At 42.8% G+C, this 20,734-nt stretch overlaps 1 protein-coding gene across 1 annotated transcript in view; it reads left to right on the top strand.

Moving 5' to 3' along the window:
* The window catches only part of LOC141116545 (protein S100-A6-like), a 173,505-nt gene extending 154,005 nt beyond the window's left edge, over nucleotides 1-19,500 (top strand). Inside the window, exons 2-4 of the mRNA XM_073608943.1 lie at nucleotides 8,403-8,510; nucleotides 18,609-18,752; nucleotides 19,311-19,500. Coding sequence (XP_073465044.1) covers nucleotides 8,403-8,510; nucleotides 18,609-18,752; nucleotides 19,311-19,451 — 393 coding nt within the window. The 3' untranslated portion in view covers nucleotides 19,452-19,500. The remainder of the gene's footprint in view (nucleotides 1-8,402; nucleotides 8,511-18,608; nucleotides 18,753-19,310) is intronic.
* The last annotated feature ends 1,234 nt before the right edge of the window (nucleotides 19,501-20,734 follow it).

Here is a 20,734-nt window from a genome sequence, read left to right as displayed (position 1 = left end):
GAGCCAGCAGCTTCCAAGAGTATGTTGGCCGCAGGGCTGCAGTCTTTCTATCTTCTGCCATGCGTAAATTCAGCAGCTTCCAGGGGTGTGCTGAACACAGGGCTGGAGTTCTTCCTTCTGATTTCTCTGGTCAATCTCAGTCTCAAAGGATCTTGGGGATCTGTACTGTGCCAAGAGTCTGTGAGGTCAGCAGCTCGTTTTACCCTGGAGTGGTGTATCCAGGGTGTCACCTCGACTACCTTAATGGCTGTTGGGGTATATAGCAGAACAATGTAAGGACCTCTCCATTTTGGCCCTAGTGGGGTTAAGTTCCACTCCTTTACCCACACTGTGTCTCCTGGTTTAAAGGGGTGTACTGGGTTCGACAAGCTTACGGGAAGTTTCTCTTGAACCCATTTCCCTATGTCCTGCATACTTTCCCCAAGTCTCTGTATCAGTTCACGGTTAACAACCCCTCCTATCTGATGCAGGTCTCCTCTTATCCCTCTAATGATGGGTGGGGGCCTACCATACAGTACCTTAAAGGGGACAGATTAGTCCTCTTTGTTGGGGCACTCCGAATTCTCAGTAAAGCAATGGGCAACATCAAGGTCCATTTCATTTGGGTTTCCTGACAGAGCTTGGCCAGTTGTGACTTGAGCGTACAGTTCATTCGTTCAACTTTTCCAGAGCTTTGGGGGCCTATATGCAGTGAGTAGTTTCCAAGTAATCTTAAGTGCTGTTGCTAATTCCTGGAGGCACTTGTGGACAAAGGGCAGGGCCATTGTCTGAGTCTATATCTGGGGATAAACATCTTTTACAAAACTGCTTCCGTCAGTAAAGTACTCAACGTTTGGATTTTCCAAGGGGCTGTCTTTCAAGTCTGGTCGGCTTGCATATCCATTACCTGGAGACTGTCATGAGTTAGGGGTTCCTGTGAGGTGGGGAGCAGAGTGGCTGGGTTTAAAGTGTTTACAGTCTCTAAGTGGATACGAGGATTTTCACACAGCATAGCTTGATATTTAACCATTTGACTGTTAGTAAACCAGTGATTCCCCTTGTAATCCATTAATGCCTGTACTTGGTGTGGGACTCGGACATAAGTCTCCTGATCTAATGACAACTTGTCAGCTTCGGCCACAAGGAGGGCTGTTGCTGTGATGGCCCGCAGGCAGGATGGTCATCCCTGAGCTACAGTGTCCAGTTGTTTTGAAAGGTATGCTACAGGGCGCTACCAAGACCCAGAGTATTGTGTCAGGACTCCTCCTGCTATTCCTTGTTTTTCACTGACATACAAATAGAAGACTTTTTGGCTATTCGGCAGGCCTAGCGCAGGAGCCTGCATTAGGGAGACCTTAATGTCTTGGAATGCTCTGTTTTGTTCTCCACATTGAAAGGGTTCCTTTTCTGCCCCCTTTGTGGATTCATAGAGGGGTCTGGCTTTTGTGGCAAAGTCCGGTATCCAGATTCAGCAGAATCCTGCCACCCCCAGGAATTCACGTATTTGCCGTCTGGTAGTCGGGGTGGGAATCTGACAAACAGCTTCTTTCCTGCCTTCTCCCAATTGTCTCTGCCCTTGTGATACTCTGAATCCCAGGTACTTTACAGTCTCTTGTCACAATTGCACCTTTCTCCGGGACACCTTATAACCTGCCTCCCACAGTAATTGTAACAGTTCATTAGTGACCGCTGGGTGCATGGTCATTACAGCCTGATTGACTGCTCTGAGGTCTTGAACAGGACGACAGTGAGCTGTTTCAGGTTTCTGCACTGGGAGTAAAGGTGTATTCCAGGGAGACTGACAGGGTTTTAGAATACCATAGTGTAGGAATTTGTTTAAGTACTTTTGTATTCCTAATAGGGCTTTTCGAGGGACTGGGTACTGTTTCAGGCTGACTGGAGTGGCTCCTGATTTTAATTCAATAAGGATTGGGGAAATGTGTCTGGCTAATCCTGGTGGGTTGTCTTCTGCCCATAGTCCCGGGATGTCTTGCAGTATGCGAGCTTCAAAGAGATGGGGCAATTTTAGGATAGCCTGTCCGTCAGATTGGAAGTATATGTATGCTCTGAGTTTAGCAAGTAAGTCTCTGCCCAGCAAGGGAATAGGGGAATCCGGCATGTACAGGAACTGATGTTGGGCTTGATCCCCCCCAAAACTACAAAGTCTTTCTAATAGAAAGGGTCTTTTGCCTTTATACTTCTGCACTGCTTGGTTAATTCTGTGTCTCTCCTCAGTATTAAAAAGGGTCAATAAAAGTTGCTGGCAGTCCGACTAAGTGGGGTTATGGGTCTGAGTTATTGACCGAAGCAAATCTGTGATGGCTTGGGGCTTCTCAGAGTAGGCAGGGTTATGAATCTTCCAGTTCAGTAAATCTGTTGTGGTAAAAAGGGGTGTAAACTAGAGTTCCCCCACCGCCTGTTCTCTTAGGGGCATTTTGCAGAGGTATGTTGAAAGATGGGGCAAGGATCCGGCTATTTGCATCAGGATTTCTTGGAGTGGAAGTGGACACTTGATTGGGGAGCCCATAGACTACTACTGAGTTCCCTATTTCTGTCCTGCCTATACCCACAGTGTTACAGTTCGGAGTATATTTACTGAGATTTGGCATTGACAAACTTGCTGAATCTGATGTAGGTGGACAACAACTTGAGTCCCCTTGTTTACTGGATGGGGCATTTGGACATGGCTCTGACCTGTCTCTATCTGAGGTCCGTTCATCTACATACGGGGGAGGCTGATCTGTCTCTTCGGGTTGAGAATATATGTGTTTTGTTTGTTTTGTCAGTGGTACTATTGTCATAACCATAATTCTACACTGTTCCTCTTTTTGTGGCTTCTATCCACTGCAGGTCTTTATCTCCCATTTGTGCAAAGGATGCACAATCATCCAGACGGACGTTTTCTCCTAGTTGACTGACTGACTGACTGACTGAGGATTTGTCCGAAAGATGCACAATCATCCAGACGGACGTTTTCTCCTAGCTGGCTGACTGACTGAGGATTTATCTGAGAGATGCACAATCATCCGGACAGATATTCCTCCTAACTGACTGGCTGAGGATTTATTCGAGGGATGCACAATCATCCGAACGAACAGTCCTCCTGGAAGGTGCGTCTTGGTCATGTTTCTGTGAGTCTGACATAATATTCTCAAATAATCTGTCATTGTTCTCTAAGTCAAAGGTTCCCTGTGGGAGCCACCGCGCTCCATAGCGGGGCCAATCTTTCTCACACAATGTTATTAATTTCTCAGGACTAAGTTTTTAATTTCAGTTCTTAGAAAATCCCTTCCTAAAGTTGGAGATCATGGATTGTAGGGGAGATTCAACACTTTGTTTCCCACCCATTCTTGTTGTACTAAAAGACACCAAGACAGACACAGAGGGTAGGGTAAATGATGAGAATTCAGTAAGGGGTCTGAATCCTCGACACAAGTACATTGTTCTAGGACCCCCCAAGTGTCAGGGTGTCATTGTTCTAGGACTCCCCAAGTGTCAGGGTGTCTTTCTTCTGGGACCCCCAAGTGTCAGGGTGTCATTGTTCCGGGGCCCCCAAGTGTCAGGGTGTCATTGTTCTGGGACCCCCAAGTGTCACCGGTTCAGGCTGGTGGTGGGGGTGTAATGGTGTGGGGGATAGGGTACCTGAGTATTGTTGCTGACCATGTCCATCCCTTTATGACTACAGTGTCCCCATCTTCTGATGGCTCCTTCCAGCAGGATAATGCACCATGTCACAAAGCTCCAATCATCTCACCACTGGACAATGAGGTCACTGGACTCCAATGGCCTCCCCACTCACCACATCTCATCCAATAGAAAACCTTTGGGATGTGGTGGAACAGGAGATTTGCATCGCGGATGTGAAGCCGACAAATCTGCCGCAACTGTGTGATCTTATCATGTCACTATGGAGTAAAATCTCTGAGGAACGTTTCCAACACCTTGTTGTAACTATGCCACCAAGAATGAAGGCAAAAGGGGGTCCAACCCGCTACTAGCAAGGGGGACCTAGCTAATAGGTACACTCTGGACAGGAAAGGGTTACCTCTAATGTATGATGATGATGAGAATCACCTCTGGGTGTACCTAATCTGATCCTCATCATCATCATACATCAGAGGTAATAATTGTGAAGTGGAAGGAAAATGATAAATGATACAAATAATTATGTGAAAAGTGTGGGGGGGGCATTTGTATTCAGCCCCCTTTACTCTGATACCCCTAACTAAAATCGAGTTGAACCAATTGCCTTTAGAAGTCACCTAATTGGTAAATAGAGTCCACCTGTGTGTCATTTAATCTCAGTATAAATACAGCTGTTCTGTGAAGCCCTCTGAGATTTCTTAGAGAACCTTAGTGAACAAGCAGCATCATGAAGGCCAAGGAAAACACCAGACAGGTCAGGGATAAAGTTGTGGAGAAGTGTAAAGCAGGGTTAGATTATAAAGGAATATCCCAAGCTTTGAACATCTCATGAAGACATGGCCGTCCACCTAAACTGACCGGCCGGGCAAGGAGAACATTCATCAGAGAAGCAGCCAAGAGGTCCATGGTAACTCTGGAGGAGCTGTAGAGATCCACAGCTCAGGTGGGAGAATCTGTCCACTGGACAACTATTAGTCGTGTTCTCCACACATCTGCCCTTTATGGAAGAGTGACAAGAAGAAAGACATTGTTCACACAGGGGCCACCTGTCAGGCGACTTAGCGGCCTGACAAGTCACTCTCCATTCTCTACAATGGAACCATTCTAATAGGAGCGACTCAAGTCAAACTCAACTCAAAGGTTCCTGTACTACTTTGGGGCAACTTCAGAGCGGCTTGCATTGATTTCTATACAGAAGTAGTTTTGCAAGTCGGGCTGTATGGGGCGATTTCAGAGTCGGGCGACTTTGAAGCCCCCCTGTGTGAACCGGCTCTAAAGGGACAAGGACTCCAGAATAAATAAATAAAATAAATAAATAAATCAATAAGTAAAAAGTAATATCTTTTAACTCTACTCCAGATACTGCATGTAGTTACTCTTTAAAGCAAGTCACACACAATCAACAGCCAAATTGGTGATTGGGGAACCCTCTGAAAAGTCTTTTTGCTGATACCTGACATTCAAAAATCATTATCTAAAAAATATATTGAGGGTTGCATAGCGTTGACTAATTCTAAAGAGGACCACATCATCTTGATACACAAACTACAAAGATGAAAAAAACAGACGTGTAGAATTTTTACGAAAGCCTCAAATTTCCAAACTAAATACACTTTTTTATTTCCTGTGGGATACTCTTCTAGAATGGAATCTCGGTGTAATGTAGGCAGGAACCGGGGAAAGATGGGAAAACGATGGTTAATTAAATCTAAGTCTTTCTTCTCTAGGAGCAGAAAGACGCCACCTCCGTGGACAAGATCCTGAAGGGGCTGGATGAGAACGGAGATGGGGAGGTGGACTTTCAGGAGTTTGTCATCTTGGTGGCCTCTTAGACCGTGGCCTGCAACACCTTTTTCTGCGAGAGCAGCTGAGGCTCTCCGACCGTTCATTCCACCGCCATGGAGGAGACCCTTGTACAAAGACTGACGTCTCAATAAACTAGAAATGTATCCTTTAAATGCTTCTGTGTTTCTGTTTTCTGCATCAATATATCTATAGAATACCAATGACCATAATCCAATACCAATATTCCTGAGTGTCCGGGTGTCATTGTTCTGGGACCCCCAAGTGTCTGGGTGTCATTGTTCTGGGACCCTCAAGTGTCCGGGTGTCATTGTTCTGGGACCCTCAAGTGTCCAGGTGTCATTGTTCTGGGACCCCCAAGTGTCCGGGTGTCAATGTTCTGGGACCCCCAAGTGTCTGGGTGTCATTGTTCTGGGACCCCCCAAGTGTCTGGGTGTCATTGTTCTGGGACCCCCAGGTGCCATTGTTCTGGGACCACCAAGTGTCCGGGTGCCATAGTTCTGGGACCCCCAAGTGACAGGGCTTATAACCTTTTGTTAATGTAATGCCCCGTATTCTCTTGGGTTTATAGATGCATTCTGTTATGTACAGGCCACATTACAGGTTAATGACAAACATCGGCGTGTGGCGTGACGTTGATGTTGACAAACGCAGATAAACAGTTCAATGAGGATGAGATTACCGTGAGGCCAGCCTGTACTGTGACTATTAGTTTGTTCAGGTAAAGATCACCGATTGTTCAGAACTTGCCTGAGGTCCCAGATCTCCGGCATTCATTATTGGAAGAGCAGACAGAACAATTCATTAATTCCCAGTAAGTACTGGTTTTATTTATCTTGTGGAATGGAGAACAGGAGCAGGCGGTAGACCTTTGGGTACAGCAAGATGCTCATATAAAGATTTATTGAGCCTGTTTGCCAAAATCATACATCCCGAGTAAAAAACATCCTCATTAAGCTGACATCATACGGTGTAGTCCTGGTGTAATCCTTGTAGTCCCTATCAGTGAGATGGAGAAGGCTTGTATACCTGCAGGACGGGATGGGGGTGGTCTATCATAGTTACATGATTGAGATTTAGTCATAATAGGCATTGGGGGAACAGAACCAGCACAGAAATCTGTCACATAACAAAAATAGACAGAACCAGAATCTGTACCACAGACCTCATTCTAGTGACTTTACAAAAGAATGCAATTTGCACTTTTTATGAGTTCTAACTAGTTTACAGATAAAACCAAAATTGGTTTCAATAATGTTAATGAAAACCTGGCTTCCCAAAGCTCCTGATAGCTAAACAACACTGGTGGAACTGTGTCACATCTTTTTCCCTTTTCTATTCAGTTTTCCACGGACTGCAAAGTGTCAAGACTAGGCCTGGTGGACAGTGGTGGCCAATTATGTTCCCTGTGCCGTCCCGGACACTCTAGGTGCAAATACAAAGCTTTGCCTGCCTCAACACTGCACATTTTGGCTTCATTTTTCTTGGGTTCTAGAAGGCCTTGCCCTGGTATTGGGTGTAGTCCAGGTTCAGACTGTGGATGTAGTGGAGACTGCGGGTACAGAGGTGGCAGAGAATGGATGGCAGATGGGGATGCCAAGGCGCAAAAGGGACTGCTGTGTAGATTAGTGGAAGTTGCAGGGGGCTACGGAGGTTTAAAGGTCTAACGGTTGTAGAGGAATGCTTCAGTACCTTTCAGAGGAGCTGCAGGCACAAAAGTTCTAGAGGAACATGGACTCCGTGCTCAAGCACTGACACAACGTCCCACTTGATTTCAAATCGAGGATGCAGTCCCGTGATTATGGTTGCCAACTCATCCCTTTAAACCCGAACACATATTAATTACAAAGGTTCTGTGGCTGATTAAGGTGGTAATTAAACTCACTTGGTGCCTTATCTGCATTAATTTAGCCTCAGAACCTGTGTAATTCAAAGGTGTTTGGGTTTAAAGGGATGAGGTGACAACTCTACCCGTGATGTGTCATATGATGCAGCCACCGCACTCCAGGTAAAACCCAGATGTGGCTGCTGGCAAAAGAAAAGACACCAACACTGGAACACAATCCAACTGGAAGTCAATCGACCCAAACCAAACTCCCTTATTCTCCTGCTTGTTCTGTAGACCATGGTGTTTAGATGAGCTGTTCGGGTCAAGCATCAGTTCAGCCCCAAACATCGCCCTTTCGGGTGTTTACGTGTTCTACCGCCGAGCACCCCACAATGCACTTGTGTGCCGCACAGCGTGTTTTTATCAGCTCTGATTGGCTGAAGCAATTCACCTGATCGGTGGTCAGGTGCAAGGCTTTGCCCAGTTAGGGCAAAGAGCACCGTGAGAGCTCTGACTTTATGACTTTGTCCAATCATGGCTCAGTGCTCATAGTCTCACCCCACACTATAAAAGGTTCCTTGCCGTGGAACCTTTTGCAGTGTGAAGTTGGAGATAGAGCTGGGCTCAGTGGTGAGAAGAAAGTTTTAACAAGCTAGTTTGGCCTCTTTCACACTACCGCGACTCCAAAGACACACAATTTTGCGGCTGCAATTTTAGGGAATGCCTGTGTAACTCACATCAAAGTCAGACCAAAGTAGCGCAGGGACTACTTTGAAGTCGGAACAACTTGAAGTTGTACTAATATGAATGATTCTCATTGGAAATCATGGAGAACGACTTGTCATGTGACTTTGCAGTCCCAAGTCACAGGACAAGTCATTGGAGTGTGGATCACCTGTATAGAGGTATCAGTACAGAGCTGGGTGTGTCCACACAAGGAATATAATACACATAAAGGGGTGGGGAGAGGAGGGGAGAGGAGGGGAGAGGAGGGTCTGACCAGATTTCAGTTCATACAAAAGGCTCCTCACACCTGTACCCAGCATAGTGTGTGTCATCACATCGATCACCATGGTAAGTTATATTACCTATAGAGAGTTTATATTACCCGTCCTCACCCATCATCATTGTGTTCTCTTCTCCCCAGACTGCAATCCTCAAACCCACCAACAAAATGTTCTGTCTTCTGATATTTCTGAGTCTCTTCTCTGCCTACAGCACCGAGGATGGGTACCTAACTTTCCTCATTACCATGGTGAGTGCCTACCTTCCCTCATTACCAGGGGGAGTACCTACCTTTCCTCATTATACAGGGGGAGTACCTACCTTTCCTCATTATACAGGGGGAGTACCTACCTTTCCTCATTACAAGGATGAGTACCTACCTCTCCTCATTACCAGGGGAAGTACCTTACCTCCTTGGAAAAACCTCCTTGGAATCCCTGAAGCCAACGGGGAAACAACAAAACCCCAGGAGGGCCAGTATGGTGACGGTGAACCTTTGACTTGTTCTGCAATTTTGAAGCAGGGTTATGGACTATCTCGTGTTTTCTGTTTGTTGAAGATTGTAGTGATATAGTATAGTGGGTAGATAATTAATTAGTAGTTATTATAATGATGATGTAAGTAATCTTTCTGCAGCAACCCAATTCTTCCAGAGAGATGAACTTTATTGACTTCCAACACAGAACAAAGTCTTGCAACAGATGACAAAATCCAATAGAGTAAATATGACAACGTTAGTAAATATCGGAGCCTTCAGAGTCCCATGTTTCCTAGACCTGTGCCTTCATAATCACAGACCCCCAGTGAATAGACTGAACGCCATGTAATATTCACTATACACTGAATGGCTGAGCAATTTGATTGGCCATTTCCACTTAGGCCTTTGATCTGCTTCTGTCTTTCAGAGTGACAGATAATGACCCCTCGCTGTAAACAGCTGTCATCATAAACTGCCCTAATTTGTATTCTTGTATATTAACATCAACAAGTATTTGTGTAATTAGATTAACAGATACCAATGTGGCCTGCCTAGAATGGACTTGTCCTAGAATGCCTACATATAACACCATATATAAAATACATACACATATATATATACATATAACACCATATATAAAATACATACACATATATATATATACATATAACACCATATATAAAATACATACACATATATATATATACATATAACACCATATATAAAATACATACACATATATATATATACATATAACACCATATATAAAATACATACACATATATATACATACATATAACACCATATATAAAATACATACACATATATATACATATATTTTCTAATAATATAATTTTTCTAATAAAATTGCTAAAGAATTTTAGGAGCCTTGGTGGAGACCCAATAACACTTTTACTCACTCGCTATTGAGAACTCTGTCCATGATTTTTGTGTTTATTCAATTTATATTAATATGTTTTTTGTTTGGTTTATATTGTTGTGGTAGAAGAAAACTAAGAACAATCCAGAAAAATAAGGAAAGCATAGAGATGGCTTCAATCTTAAGAGCCAGGGATGTCTGAGCAGTTTGGTTGTGAATCAATTCTGATTCGTACCAAACCAAGTGGGGATATATGTAGTGTGTTTTGTATATGTATATATATATATGTATGTATATCTATATCTATATATACCGTATATACTCGAGTATAAGCCGAGTTTTTCAGCACTTTTTTTAGGCTGAAAATTCTCCCCTCGGCTTATACTCAAGTCAAGCACATTTCTGCGGCAGAGAATGACATTTTCTGAACCGACTTTGGGGCCCCACTTGGTGCTAGGAACTCCAAATTTGGTGTGAAAACCAGTGGAACTAGCACTACAACATATCCAAAGCTGGGGTCCCCTAACACTAAGTGGCCCAAGATACGGGACCCCAAAGTCGGTTCAGAAAATGTCTTTCTCTGCTGCTGAAAAGTGCTTGACATTTTCCGAACCAAATTTGGGGCCCCATATCTCAGGGCCACTTAGTGCTAGGATCAAGCCTCCAAATCTCTGCGCTTAGGACATATATCAGAAAAAAGGGGGGGGAGGGGGGGGGGGGAAGAGTAATGATGATAGACAAGTGATGCAGATAGAAAAGGGATGGGAGGGGGGAGGGGGAAAGGAAGAAAAGAAATTTGTAAGGTGTGCTGCCTCCCCGAGTTAAGTCCTCAAAAGGACTAACATGTAATGGATTATAGGTGGTATGGGGGTATGGTGCTTCCTTATGAGATGTAGGCTAATTAATTAAAAGTGCGTTTGACAGTGACTAAACCAGATAGGTTACATAGTGTTCCAAACACAAAAAGTAAAGACTGTGAAATTCTTGCTCGGTGAACCCATAATTTATAAATCAAAAAACCTAAAAATATATGTATATGTATATGCACCCCCTATTATATTGCATATAACTCTGTGTAACAAATAGTGTCAAAAGGTGCCACTAGGTGCTGCTGCTGAGCAGCTAATGTAATAAATCCAACTTATATGTATGCAAATTTAGTGACATATACATATACCAATGTAGAAACATATATATGTCACATATACGTATATATATGACCGTGCAATCCACCATATAACTGTGCAATAAAGTGCAATATAGTGCAATCAAGTCCAAAAAAACCAAAAAAACTGTAGATGGCATCAAAATTGCAAAAAACAGAGGAAAGTATAATCTCAAGTGATGCGTCCCAGTTTTAAATAGCAGCAGAAAAGTTCCAACAGCTTAGTGACTTTGGTGCCCTCAGAGGTAAATCCGTGACTTCTGTGCTCCCCTTTTGGCTCCCCACTCACCAGCTTCCACTACCCCTGCAGGGGTGACAGGCACTCTAGAATCCTAAAGCCGTCCTCTTATCCGGTATCCCGTGGTTGCTGAGATGGAATGGCCTCTCTCCCAGGAATTCCGGATTGTCACCTCATACCATATCCAGGAAGGGGATCGCCAGCAAAGCCCTCATAAAAGGAGATGCCACCTCATAGTGGCTTTCAGCTTCACCCTTAGTGTAGTGCGATGTGTTTTTTCCCCTGAGGGGAGTTTTTATACTATTAAAGCTTTTAATTATACTACACTATGAGGTGGCATCTCCTTTTATGAGGGCTTTGCTGGCGATCCCCTTCCTGGATATGGTATGAGGTGACAATCCGGAATTCCTGGGAGAGAGGCCATTCCATCTCAGCAACCACGGGATACCGGATAAGAGGACGGCTTTAGGATTCTAGAGTGCCTGTCACCCCTGCAGGGGTAGTGGAAGCTGGTGAGTGGGGAGCCAAAAGGGGAGCACAGAAGTCACGGATTTACCTCTGAGGGCACCAAAGTCACTAAGCTGTTGGAACTTTTCTGCTGCTATTTAAAACTGGGACGCATCACTTGAGATTATACTTTCCTCTGTTTTTTGCAATTTTGATGCCATCTACAGTTTTTTTGGTTTTTTTGGACTTGATTGCACTATATTGCACTTTATTGCACAGTTATATGGTGGATTGCACGGTCATATATATACGTATATGTGACATATATATGTTTCTACATTGGTATATGTATATGTCACTAAATTTGCATACATATAAGTTGGATTTATTACATTAGCTGCTCAGCAGCAGCACCTAGTGGCACCTTTTGACACTATTTGTTACACAGAGTTATATGCAATATAATAGGGGGTGCATATACATATACATATATTTTTAGGTTTTTTGATTTATAAATTATGGGTTCACCGAGCAAGAATTTCACAGTCTTTACTTTTTGTGTTTGGAACACTATGTAACCTATCTGGTTTAGTCACTGTCAAACGCACTTTTAATTAATTAGCCTACATCTCATAAGGAAGCGCCATACCCCCATACCACCTATAATCCACTTAGTGCTAGGAACCCCAGCTTTAGATATGTTGTAGTTCTAGGTCTACTGGGTTTGCATACCAAATTTGGGGTTCCTAGCACCAAGTGGCCCCCAAAATACAGGGCCCAAATTTAGACAACTGTGTCCATCTGCAGCAATGTCATTTTGGGACCCTTTGGGTCCAGAGACCCAAATTTTGGCTGCAGCTAGGGGGTATCTAGGAACCCTTAACTACCGAGTTTGAAGTTCGGGGGACCTATGGCTGCAAATGGGCACAGTGAGGCTGCAAATGGGCACAGTGAGGCTGCAAATGGGCATTGTTGACCCTCTTTTCCACTTACAGTAGCTGCCCATTTCTCACCCTAGGTTTATACTCGAGTCAATAAGTTTTCCCAGTTTTTTGTGGTAAAATTAGGTGCCTCGGCTTATATTCGGGTCGGCTTATACTCAAGTATATACGGTATATATATGTATTTTATATATGGTGTTATATGTAGGCATTCTAGGACAAGTCCATTCTAGGCAGGCCACATTGGTATCTGTTAATCTAATTACACAAATACTCGTTGATGTTAATATACAAGAATACAAATTAGGGCAGTTTATGAGGACAGCTGTTTACGGCGAGGGGTCATTGTCTGTCACTCTGAAGGACAGAAGCAGATCAAAGGCCTAAATGGAAATGGCCAATCAAATTGCTCAGCCATTCAGTGTATAGTGAATATAACATGGCGTTCAGTCTATTCACTGGGGGTCTGTGATTATGAAGGCACAGGTCTAGGAAACATGGGACTCTGAGAGCCCATTCACACAGGGGCAACTTTGGATCCGACTTCAAGTCACCCCAAGTCGCCCCTAGTCACCTCAAGTCGCGCTACATGAAAAAATGAAAGGTAAGTGAATGGATCCATCTTAGGCTAGGTTCACACTGCTGCGAATTCTATTGCGAATTTGAGCCGTTGCGATCGCTCAAATTCGCAAGTCATTTAAATTATATAGATTAACATTAGTGTCGTTCACATCAATGCGTTGCGAATATAACTTGCGGGAAAAAAAGGTCCTGTGCGAGTTTGATCCGTGTGTGATGCGAATTCAGCTCCATAGACTGCAAAATTTGCAGTAGAATCGCAAGAACACATATAGAATTTGCAATGCAAATTCGCAACGCAATCGGAACAAAATCGCGCTAAATTCGCACTGCAGCAGTGTGAACCTAGCCTTAATGCACACTACTGCAGTTGCTCCGACTTCAGAAAAGGTTCCTGTACTACTTCAATCCGACTTGAAGACAACTTGTACCCATTGATTTCAATGGAAGTTGCCTCCAAGTCTGATCACTGTTCATACTGAGGCAACTTTACAGGAAGCAGAAAGGAAACAGAAAGTAATTTCCTCCACTAAACAGCCAGCCCCCTCCTTCTCACACACAGCTGATAAGCTCTGATTGGCCACTTGTAAAGTTCCCTGTCCTGCAGGCGACTTCAAGTTGTGTTGTAAGTTGCCCCAAGTCGTGCTGTGATTCATACTCAAGTCGTGTCCAAGTTGCCTCCCAAAGTCGCGCTGGAAGTCGCGTTGCCCCTGTGTGAATGAGCTCTGAAGGTTCGGATATTTACTAACATTGTCATATTTACTCTGTTGGATTTTGTCATCTGTTGCAAGACTTTGTTCTGTGTTGGAATTCAATAAAGTGCATCTCTCTGGAAGAATTGGGTTGCTGCGGAAAGATTACTTACATCATCATTATAATAACTACTAATTAATTATCTACCCACTATACTATATCACTACAATCTTCAACAAACACAAAACACGAGATAGTCCATAACCCTGCTTCAAAATTGCAGAACAAGTCAAAGGTTCACCGTCACCATACTGGCCCCTCCTGGGGTTTTGGGTTTCCCCGTTGGCTTCAGGGATTCCAAGGAGGTTTTTTTCGCAGCCCACCAACCATGGCTCAGTCCTAAGCTCACCCGGCTCAATCTCTCTCAGCCAGGTGCCAAATGAAAACCAGTCCTCTCCTTTCCACCTGGACTACCCCAGAACCTCCAACCCTGCATGGATGAGAACCCCTGAGTACTCAACACTACCCTCAAATTCTTCCCCTAAGGGACCACAACCTGAATAGTTTTACTAAAAGTTTTACCAACATTTCGGAGAGTTTGTGAGGAGAGGGGAGCCAATGAGGAGAGGACGAGGAGGAAGGGTGATACCTCTGCCCCAAATCCTTGGCTCATCTCTCATCAGATGGCTCCCCTGGGTGTGGTGCTGTCCTGTCTGGGTATATATTGGGCATCAAATATAACAGGTACCACACCAGCTGAATTCTACCCTCTGTCTCCGTAGACTGACGACATTAAAAACATAGTGAGACTCCGCTGCTCTCTGTCTGCTTTGTGTGGGGGGGGTTGGTAGCAGTGCCAATGTTCATGGCCAGCTTGGCATGGGGCTCTCTCTATGGGATTCCTCTGGTGGGGTCATTCGATGTTCCAGGTTACATTCTCGATAGGCAAGGGTCCCTTGCACCAGTGAGAAAAATGGGGGTCAGCTCTTTCAGATAGTTGGAGAGGGGGTGCCGCTAAGAGATCGGAAAATAGGAATGGTCGCCATTTTCGAAGAAGGCGTCTCCTTCCTCAGATCTGTCTTCAATAGGTCATCTCACGTCTGTGACCAGGAAGTCTCCAAAGTCTTGAGAAGTCTCCTTATTTTCTGTTCTCTCAGCAGCCCCCTGTCCTTTGGAGTAGTCTGAGGCAACTGACCCCCATTTGCCCACCTGTGCAGGTCACCCTGACTAGGAGGTGGTCAGGAAAACCCAGCCGGCATGAACATGAGCGATTGGCACGGCCGTGTGTCCATGATTATGCCTGTGCAGAGTGGAGGAGGGGCAGGGCACTGATTGTCATAGAGGAACAAAGACCATCGGACAGATATTTTTGATCCAAGCAATTGATCACCCCTTCGTGTTAACTTGTCTGCCGATTGATAGAATAGAATGAGGGGTTAACCCTATGTGTGCCATCTGTCGGTAGTGGTGGGATCGGCAAATATTGCATCTATTTTACCTCCCTGGTGTGTCAGGGGTACACATAGTTTACATTTATGACGCCATGATTATTACACCCTGTAGACGCCGATTTCTTGTATGCGGCCAGCCGAGCAAATAGAAAAATAAAAACAATAAAATATTTAAAATAATATTGATAATGATATTAATATTATAACATAATAATCAATTATTTTATTAACATGGACAATACAATAATAATAATAAAAAACTACAATATTAATAATAAAAATAATAATAATCATAATAACAATAATATTATATAATATTGATAATAATATTAAAACATAATAAAAAATATTGATAATAAATTAAAAAAATAAATAAATAAAAACAAACAAACAAACAAACAAACCACAACAACAATTATATAATATTAAAAAATAATATTGATAATAATGAAATATTACAACATAATTTAAAAATAATAACAACAACAATAATAAAAAAATACAATAATAAAAATATGGATAATAATAAAAACAACAATTATATAATATCAAAAATATTGATAATAATGATAAGATTACAACATAATAATATAGTACTACAATAATTAAAAAAATACTAATAAAAATATTGATAATAATGATAATAAAAACAATGATATAATATTAAAAATAATAATAACAACAATACAATAACAAGAAATACTACAAAATGAATTTATTGATAATAATAAAAATAATAATAATAATAATAATAATAATAATAATAATATTAACAACAGCGATAATATTTATATAATATTAAAAATATTGACAATGATATTATTATTACAACATAATAAAAATACAGCAATGATAATACATAATTAAAATAAATATAAATACAATAATAAAAAAATAAAATACAATATTACTAATAAAAATGTTGCTAATGATAAAAACAACAATTATATCATTTAAAAAAAATAATAATAACAATGATAATACAATATTAAAAATACTACAAAATTCATAAAAATATTGATAACAATAAAGACAATAATAAAAGATATATAATATTAAAAATATTGATAATAATGCTATTAATAATAAAACATAATACTACAGCAACGATAATACAATAATAAAAAAAATACAATATTTCTAATACAAACATTGATAATAATCAAAAAATAAATAAACAATTATATAATAGACTACAAAAATATAATCACAACGATAATACAATAATAAAAAAACTACAAAATAAAATATTTTATTATTAATAATAATAATAATAATAATAATAATAATAATAATAATAATAATAATAATAATATTAATAATAACAATAATGATAATAACAATAATAAATTATTAAACATAATATTGATAATAATGCTATTGATATTGCAACATAATAAAACAAACAACAACAATACACTAATAAAAAATAATATTACAATATTAATAATAATACAAATATTGATAATAAAACAATAATAATACAATTTTGCACAGATGCAGATTAAAGATGTAACAAATCCATGTATAGGGATCTCCGCCCTCCTCTCATGTTATCCCCTCCCCCTCCCCACCCCCGCGGGGTCCTATAATACACACAATAGAGATATGAGATAATAATTGGGGATCGGCGTCCCTTCCGCTATGTACAGAACACCGACACAGCCGCCGGAGAGCTTTGAATATTGAAATCTTTATTTATTAGGAATGCAGCTGAGGCAGCCAATCAGGGCTCATTGTATGCTAGTCTGATTTCAGTGACCTGTGATTGGCTGAACAAATATTGTTGTCTGTCGAACGAGACAAAAAAAACATTCCAGACGATCGGGTGAAGATCTCACAGAAGGATCCGAGTCTGCAGTAAATAGTGAAGCTTGAAATCTACAGACATCAATGCATAATGCTGACAAGCTAACATGTTTCAGGTGCTGGGGGCAGTGCGATGGGCAATGGGGAGTGTTACAGGAATCCAAATCTCACAGGGAGGCTCAGAGCTGCAGATAGTGGTGTCACTCCCTCCCCCTTCAGCTATGCAGCACGCAGTGTAAATCACAAGACTGGCTGGTCACAATTAGGAAAATGTTAGCCATCCCCGGCTGCTGCAGAGGAGGTGGAGCAACCGGAGAGACACGCCTCCCTAGAGACAGCAGAGAAACAAGGCGGAGCCAAAGTCACTAAAAGCAACCAATAAGATATTCATTACATTTTATTTGGCAACACAGAGCAGCTGATGGGCGGACCTAATGCCCGACACCCCCCCCAGACTTTGTGCCCGGCACCCCCAGACTTTGTGCCAGACACCCCCCCCAGACTTTGTGCACGACACCCCCCAAACTTTGTGCCCGACACCCCCCAGACTTTGTGCCTCACACCCCTCCAGACTTTCTGCCTGACACCCCCCAGACTTTGTGTCTGACACCCCCCAGACTTTGTGCCAGACACCCCCAGACTTTGTGTCTGACACCCCCCAGACTTTGTGCCAGACACCCCCCAGACTTTGTACCAGACACCCCCCCCAGACTTTGTACCAGACACCCCCCCCAGACTTTGTACCAGACACCCCCCAGACTTTGTACCAAACACTCCCCAGACTTTGTGCCAGACACCCCCCCAGACTTTGTGCCAGACACCCCCCAGACTTTGTGCCTGACACCCCCAGACTCTGTACATGATGCCCCCAGACTTTGTGCCAGACACCACCCCAGACTTTGTGCCAGACACCCCCCAGACTTTGTGCCAGGGCCCAGCAGAGCAGAGGAAGCTCCATTGCTTTTGTGTTTTATGATACTCGGAGGGCTAAAATGACAATTGATGAAGAGGAGTCCGGCTGGTAGTGAGATCAGGGGAGCGATATGAACGCTAATGGGGGAGGGGCTCTGCTGTGCTGATCTGTAACATTATTATTTACTATTATTATGATTATTAATAATAGTAAATAATAATAATAGTTGGGAGTAACCCCGCTTTTTTCCAGTAACCCCACCCTCTCCCAGTATCCCCGCCCTCTCCCAGTAACCCCGCCCTCTCCCAGTAATCCTGCCCTCACCCAGTATCCCTACCCTCTCCCAGTAACCCCGCCCTCTCCCAGTAATCCCGCCCTCACCCAGTAACCCCACCGTCTCCCAGTAACCCCACCCTCTCCCAGTAACCCCGCCCTCTCCCAGTAATCCTGCCCTCACCCAGTATGCCTACCCTCTCCCAGTAACCCCACCCTCTCCCAGTAACCCTGCCCTCTCCCAGTAACCCCACCCTCTCTCAGTAACCCCGCTCTCTCCTGGTAACCCCGCCCTCTCCCAGTAACCCTAGTCTCTCTTCCACTAACCCCGCCCTCTCCCAGTAAACCCACCCTCTCCTAGTAACCCCACCCTCTCCCAGTAACCCCACCCTCTGTCTCTCTCTCTCCCCGGCCTCACTGTGGGAGGGGTAGGTGATCTCGGTGGATCTCGTTGGGATCGCTCATTTTCTTCTCTCTCCAGGATAGGAAACTGAAGATGGAGGATATCCTGGCCCTGTTGGTGATGAAATTTCAAAGTTTTGCCTCTAAGAGTAGTGAAGACATGAACACGATGAGCACCGACAAGATGTATGACATGGTCAGAGCCGAATTCCCCACACTCAGGGTAAGTGACACCTATTGGTGGGGTCACACCAAAGGGCAGCCAATCACATCCTTACATTTGTCTCATGTGATTACCGACTCAGATATGGAGAATAGACATTCACTGAAAGCTGTGGAAGTGTCACTGAGCAAAAAACCTCCCCATTGTGGGAGGGGCAGAGACACAAACTACTGCAGGGAAATCTCCCCATTGTGGGAGGGGCAGAGACACAAACTACTGCAGGAAATCTCACCATTGTGGGAGGGGCAGAGACACAAACTACTGCAGGGAAATCTCACCATTGTGGGAGGGGCAGAGACACAAATTACTGCAGGGAAATCTCATCATTGTGGGAGGGGCAGAGACACAAACTACTGCAGGGAAATCTCACCATTGTGGGAGGGGCAGAGACACAAACTACTTCAGGGAAATCTCACCATTGTGGGGGGGCAGAGACACAAACTACTGCAGGGAAATCTCACCATTGTGGGAGGGGCAGAGACACAAACTACTGCAGGAAATCTCATTTAAAAAGAAAATAAATTTAAAATGAAAATGTGTCCTAATTCTGTCTTACAGGGACGTGCGAAGAATAATGCGAGCCTGGAGAGAATCATCAGTACGATGGATGATAATGAGGATAAGAAGGTGACCTTCAAGGAACTCATGCGTTTCTTGGGTTCCTTGGCCACAATGTTCATAAAGGATGCAATAGAGTAGCATCCTCGGTGGAGGGGGAGGGGCAATATTTACTGAATTCAGCGATTGTGCAATCCTTCAATAAATGTAACATTTTTTGGATATGACGTTCGTCTCGTCTGCAGTATTTGTGCTAAAAATATAATTTAGCTTGTTACGTCTGGTCAGCTTCCTACGAATGATTTTATTGGTCTATTTCTCTGACTTCATATAAAAGAGTGGAAATAGCCATCAACTCACAGAAACCAATCAGAAACAAGAGCCATGAATGGATCTCTGCAGACAAAAGAAATTATGATTTAGTATTGTTCCATATTCTGAGAACCAGAAATCAGGATGACAGTGGGAGGGCTCTGCTCTATGAGCCAATCTTATTACAGCACTTTACATGGCTTCCTAATCCTAACATGTTTCAGGTACTGGGAGCTGTAATGACTGCACAAGAGTTGTACCCTCTGTTTGTCACATAAGTTCTCAGCTGTATTATATAAACCCTGAAAACAATTCAATGCAGCAACATCGCCCTCTGCTGTTCCACTTTATATAAAACCTTACATTGGTACAAAGTTACAACAGCGCCCTCTGCTGTTCCACTTTATATAAAATCTTACATTGGTACAAAGTTACAACATCACCCTCTGCTGTTCCACTTTATATAAAACCTTACATTGGTACAAAGTTACAACATCGCCCTCTGCTGTTCCACTTTATATAAAACCTTACATTGGTACAAAGTTACAACATTGCCCTCTGCTGTTCCACTTTATATAAAACCTTACATTGGTGTAAAGCTACAACATCGCCCTCTGCTGTTCCACTTTATATAAAACCTTACATTAGTACAAAGCTACAACATCGCCCTCTGCTGTTCCACTTTATATAAAACCTTACATTGGTACAAAGCTACAACATCGCCCTCTGCTGTTCTAGTTTATATTAATCCTTACATTGGTACAAAGCTACAACATCACCCTCTGTTTTTCTACTTTATATTAAACCTTACATTGGTACAAAGCTACAACATCGCCCTCTGTTGTTCCACTTTATATATAACCTTACATTGGTACAAAGCTACAACATCGCCCTCTGCTGTTCCACTTTATATAAAACCTTACATTGGTGTAAAGCTACAACATCGCCCTCTGCTGTTCCACTTTATATAAAACCTTACATTAGTACAAAGCTACAACATCGCCCTCTGCTGTTCCACTTTATATAAAACCTTACATTGGTACAAAGCTACAACATCGCCCTCTGCTGTTCCACTTTATATAAAACCTTACATTGGTACAAAGCTACAACAT

The sequence above is a fragment of the Aquarana catesbeiana genome, linkage group LG13 (assembly GCF_042186555.1).
Source record: "Aquarana catesbeiana isolate 2022-GZ linkage group LG13, ASM4218655v1, whole genome shotgun sequence".
Taxonomy (NCBI): domain Eukaryota; kingdom Metazoa; phylum Chordata; class Amphibia; order Anura; family Ranidae; genus Aquarana; species Aquarana catesbeiana.
This window is presented reverse-complemented; position numbering and strand designations above follow the sequence as displayed.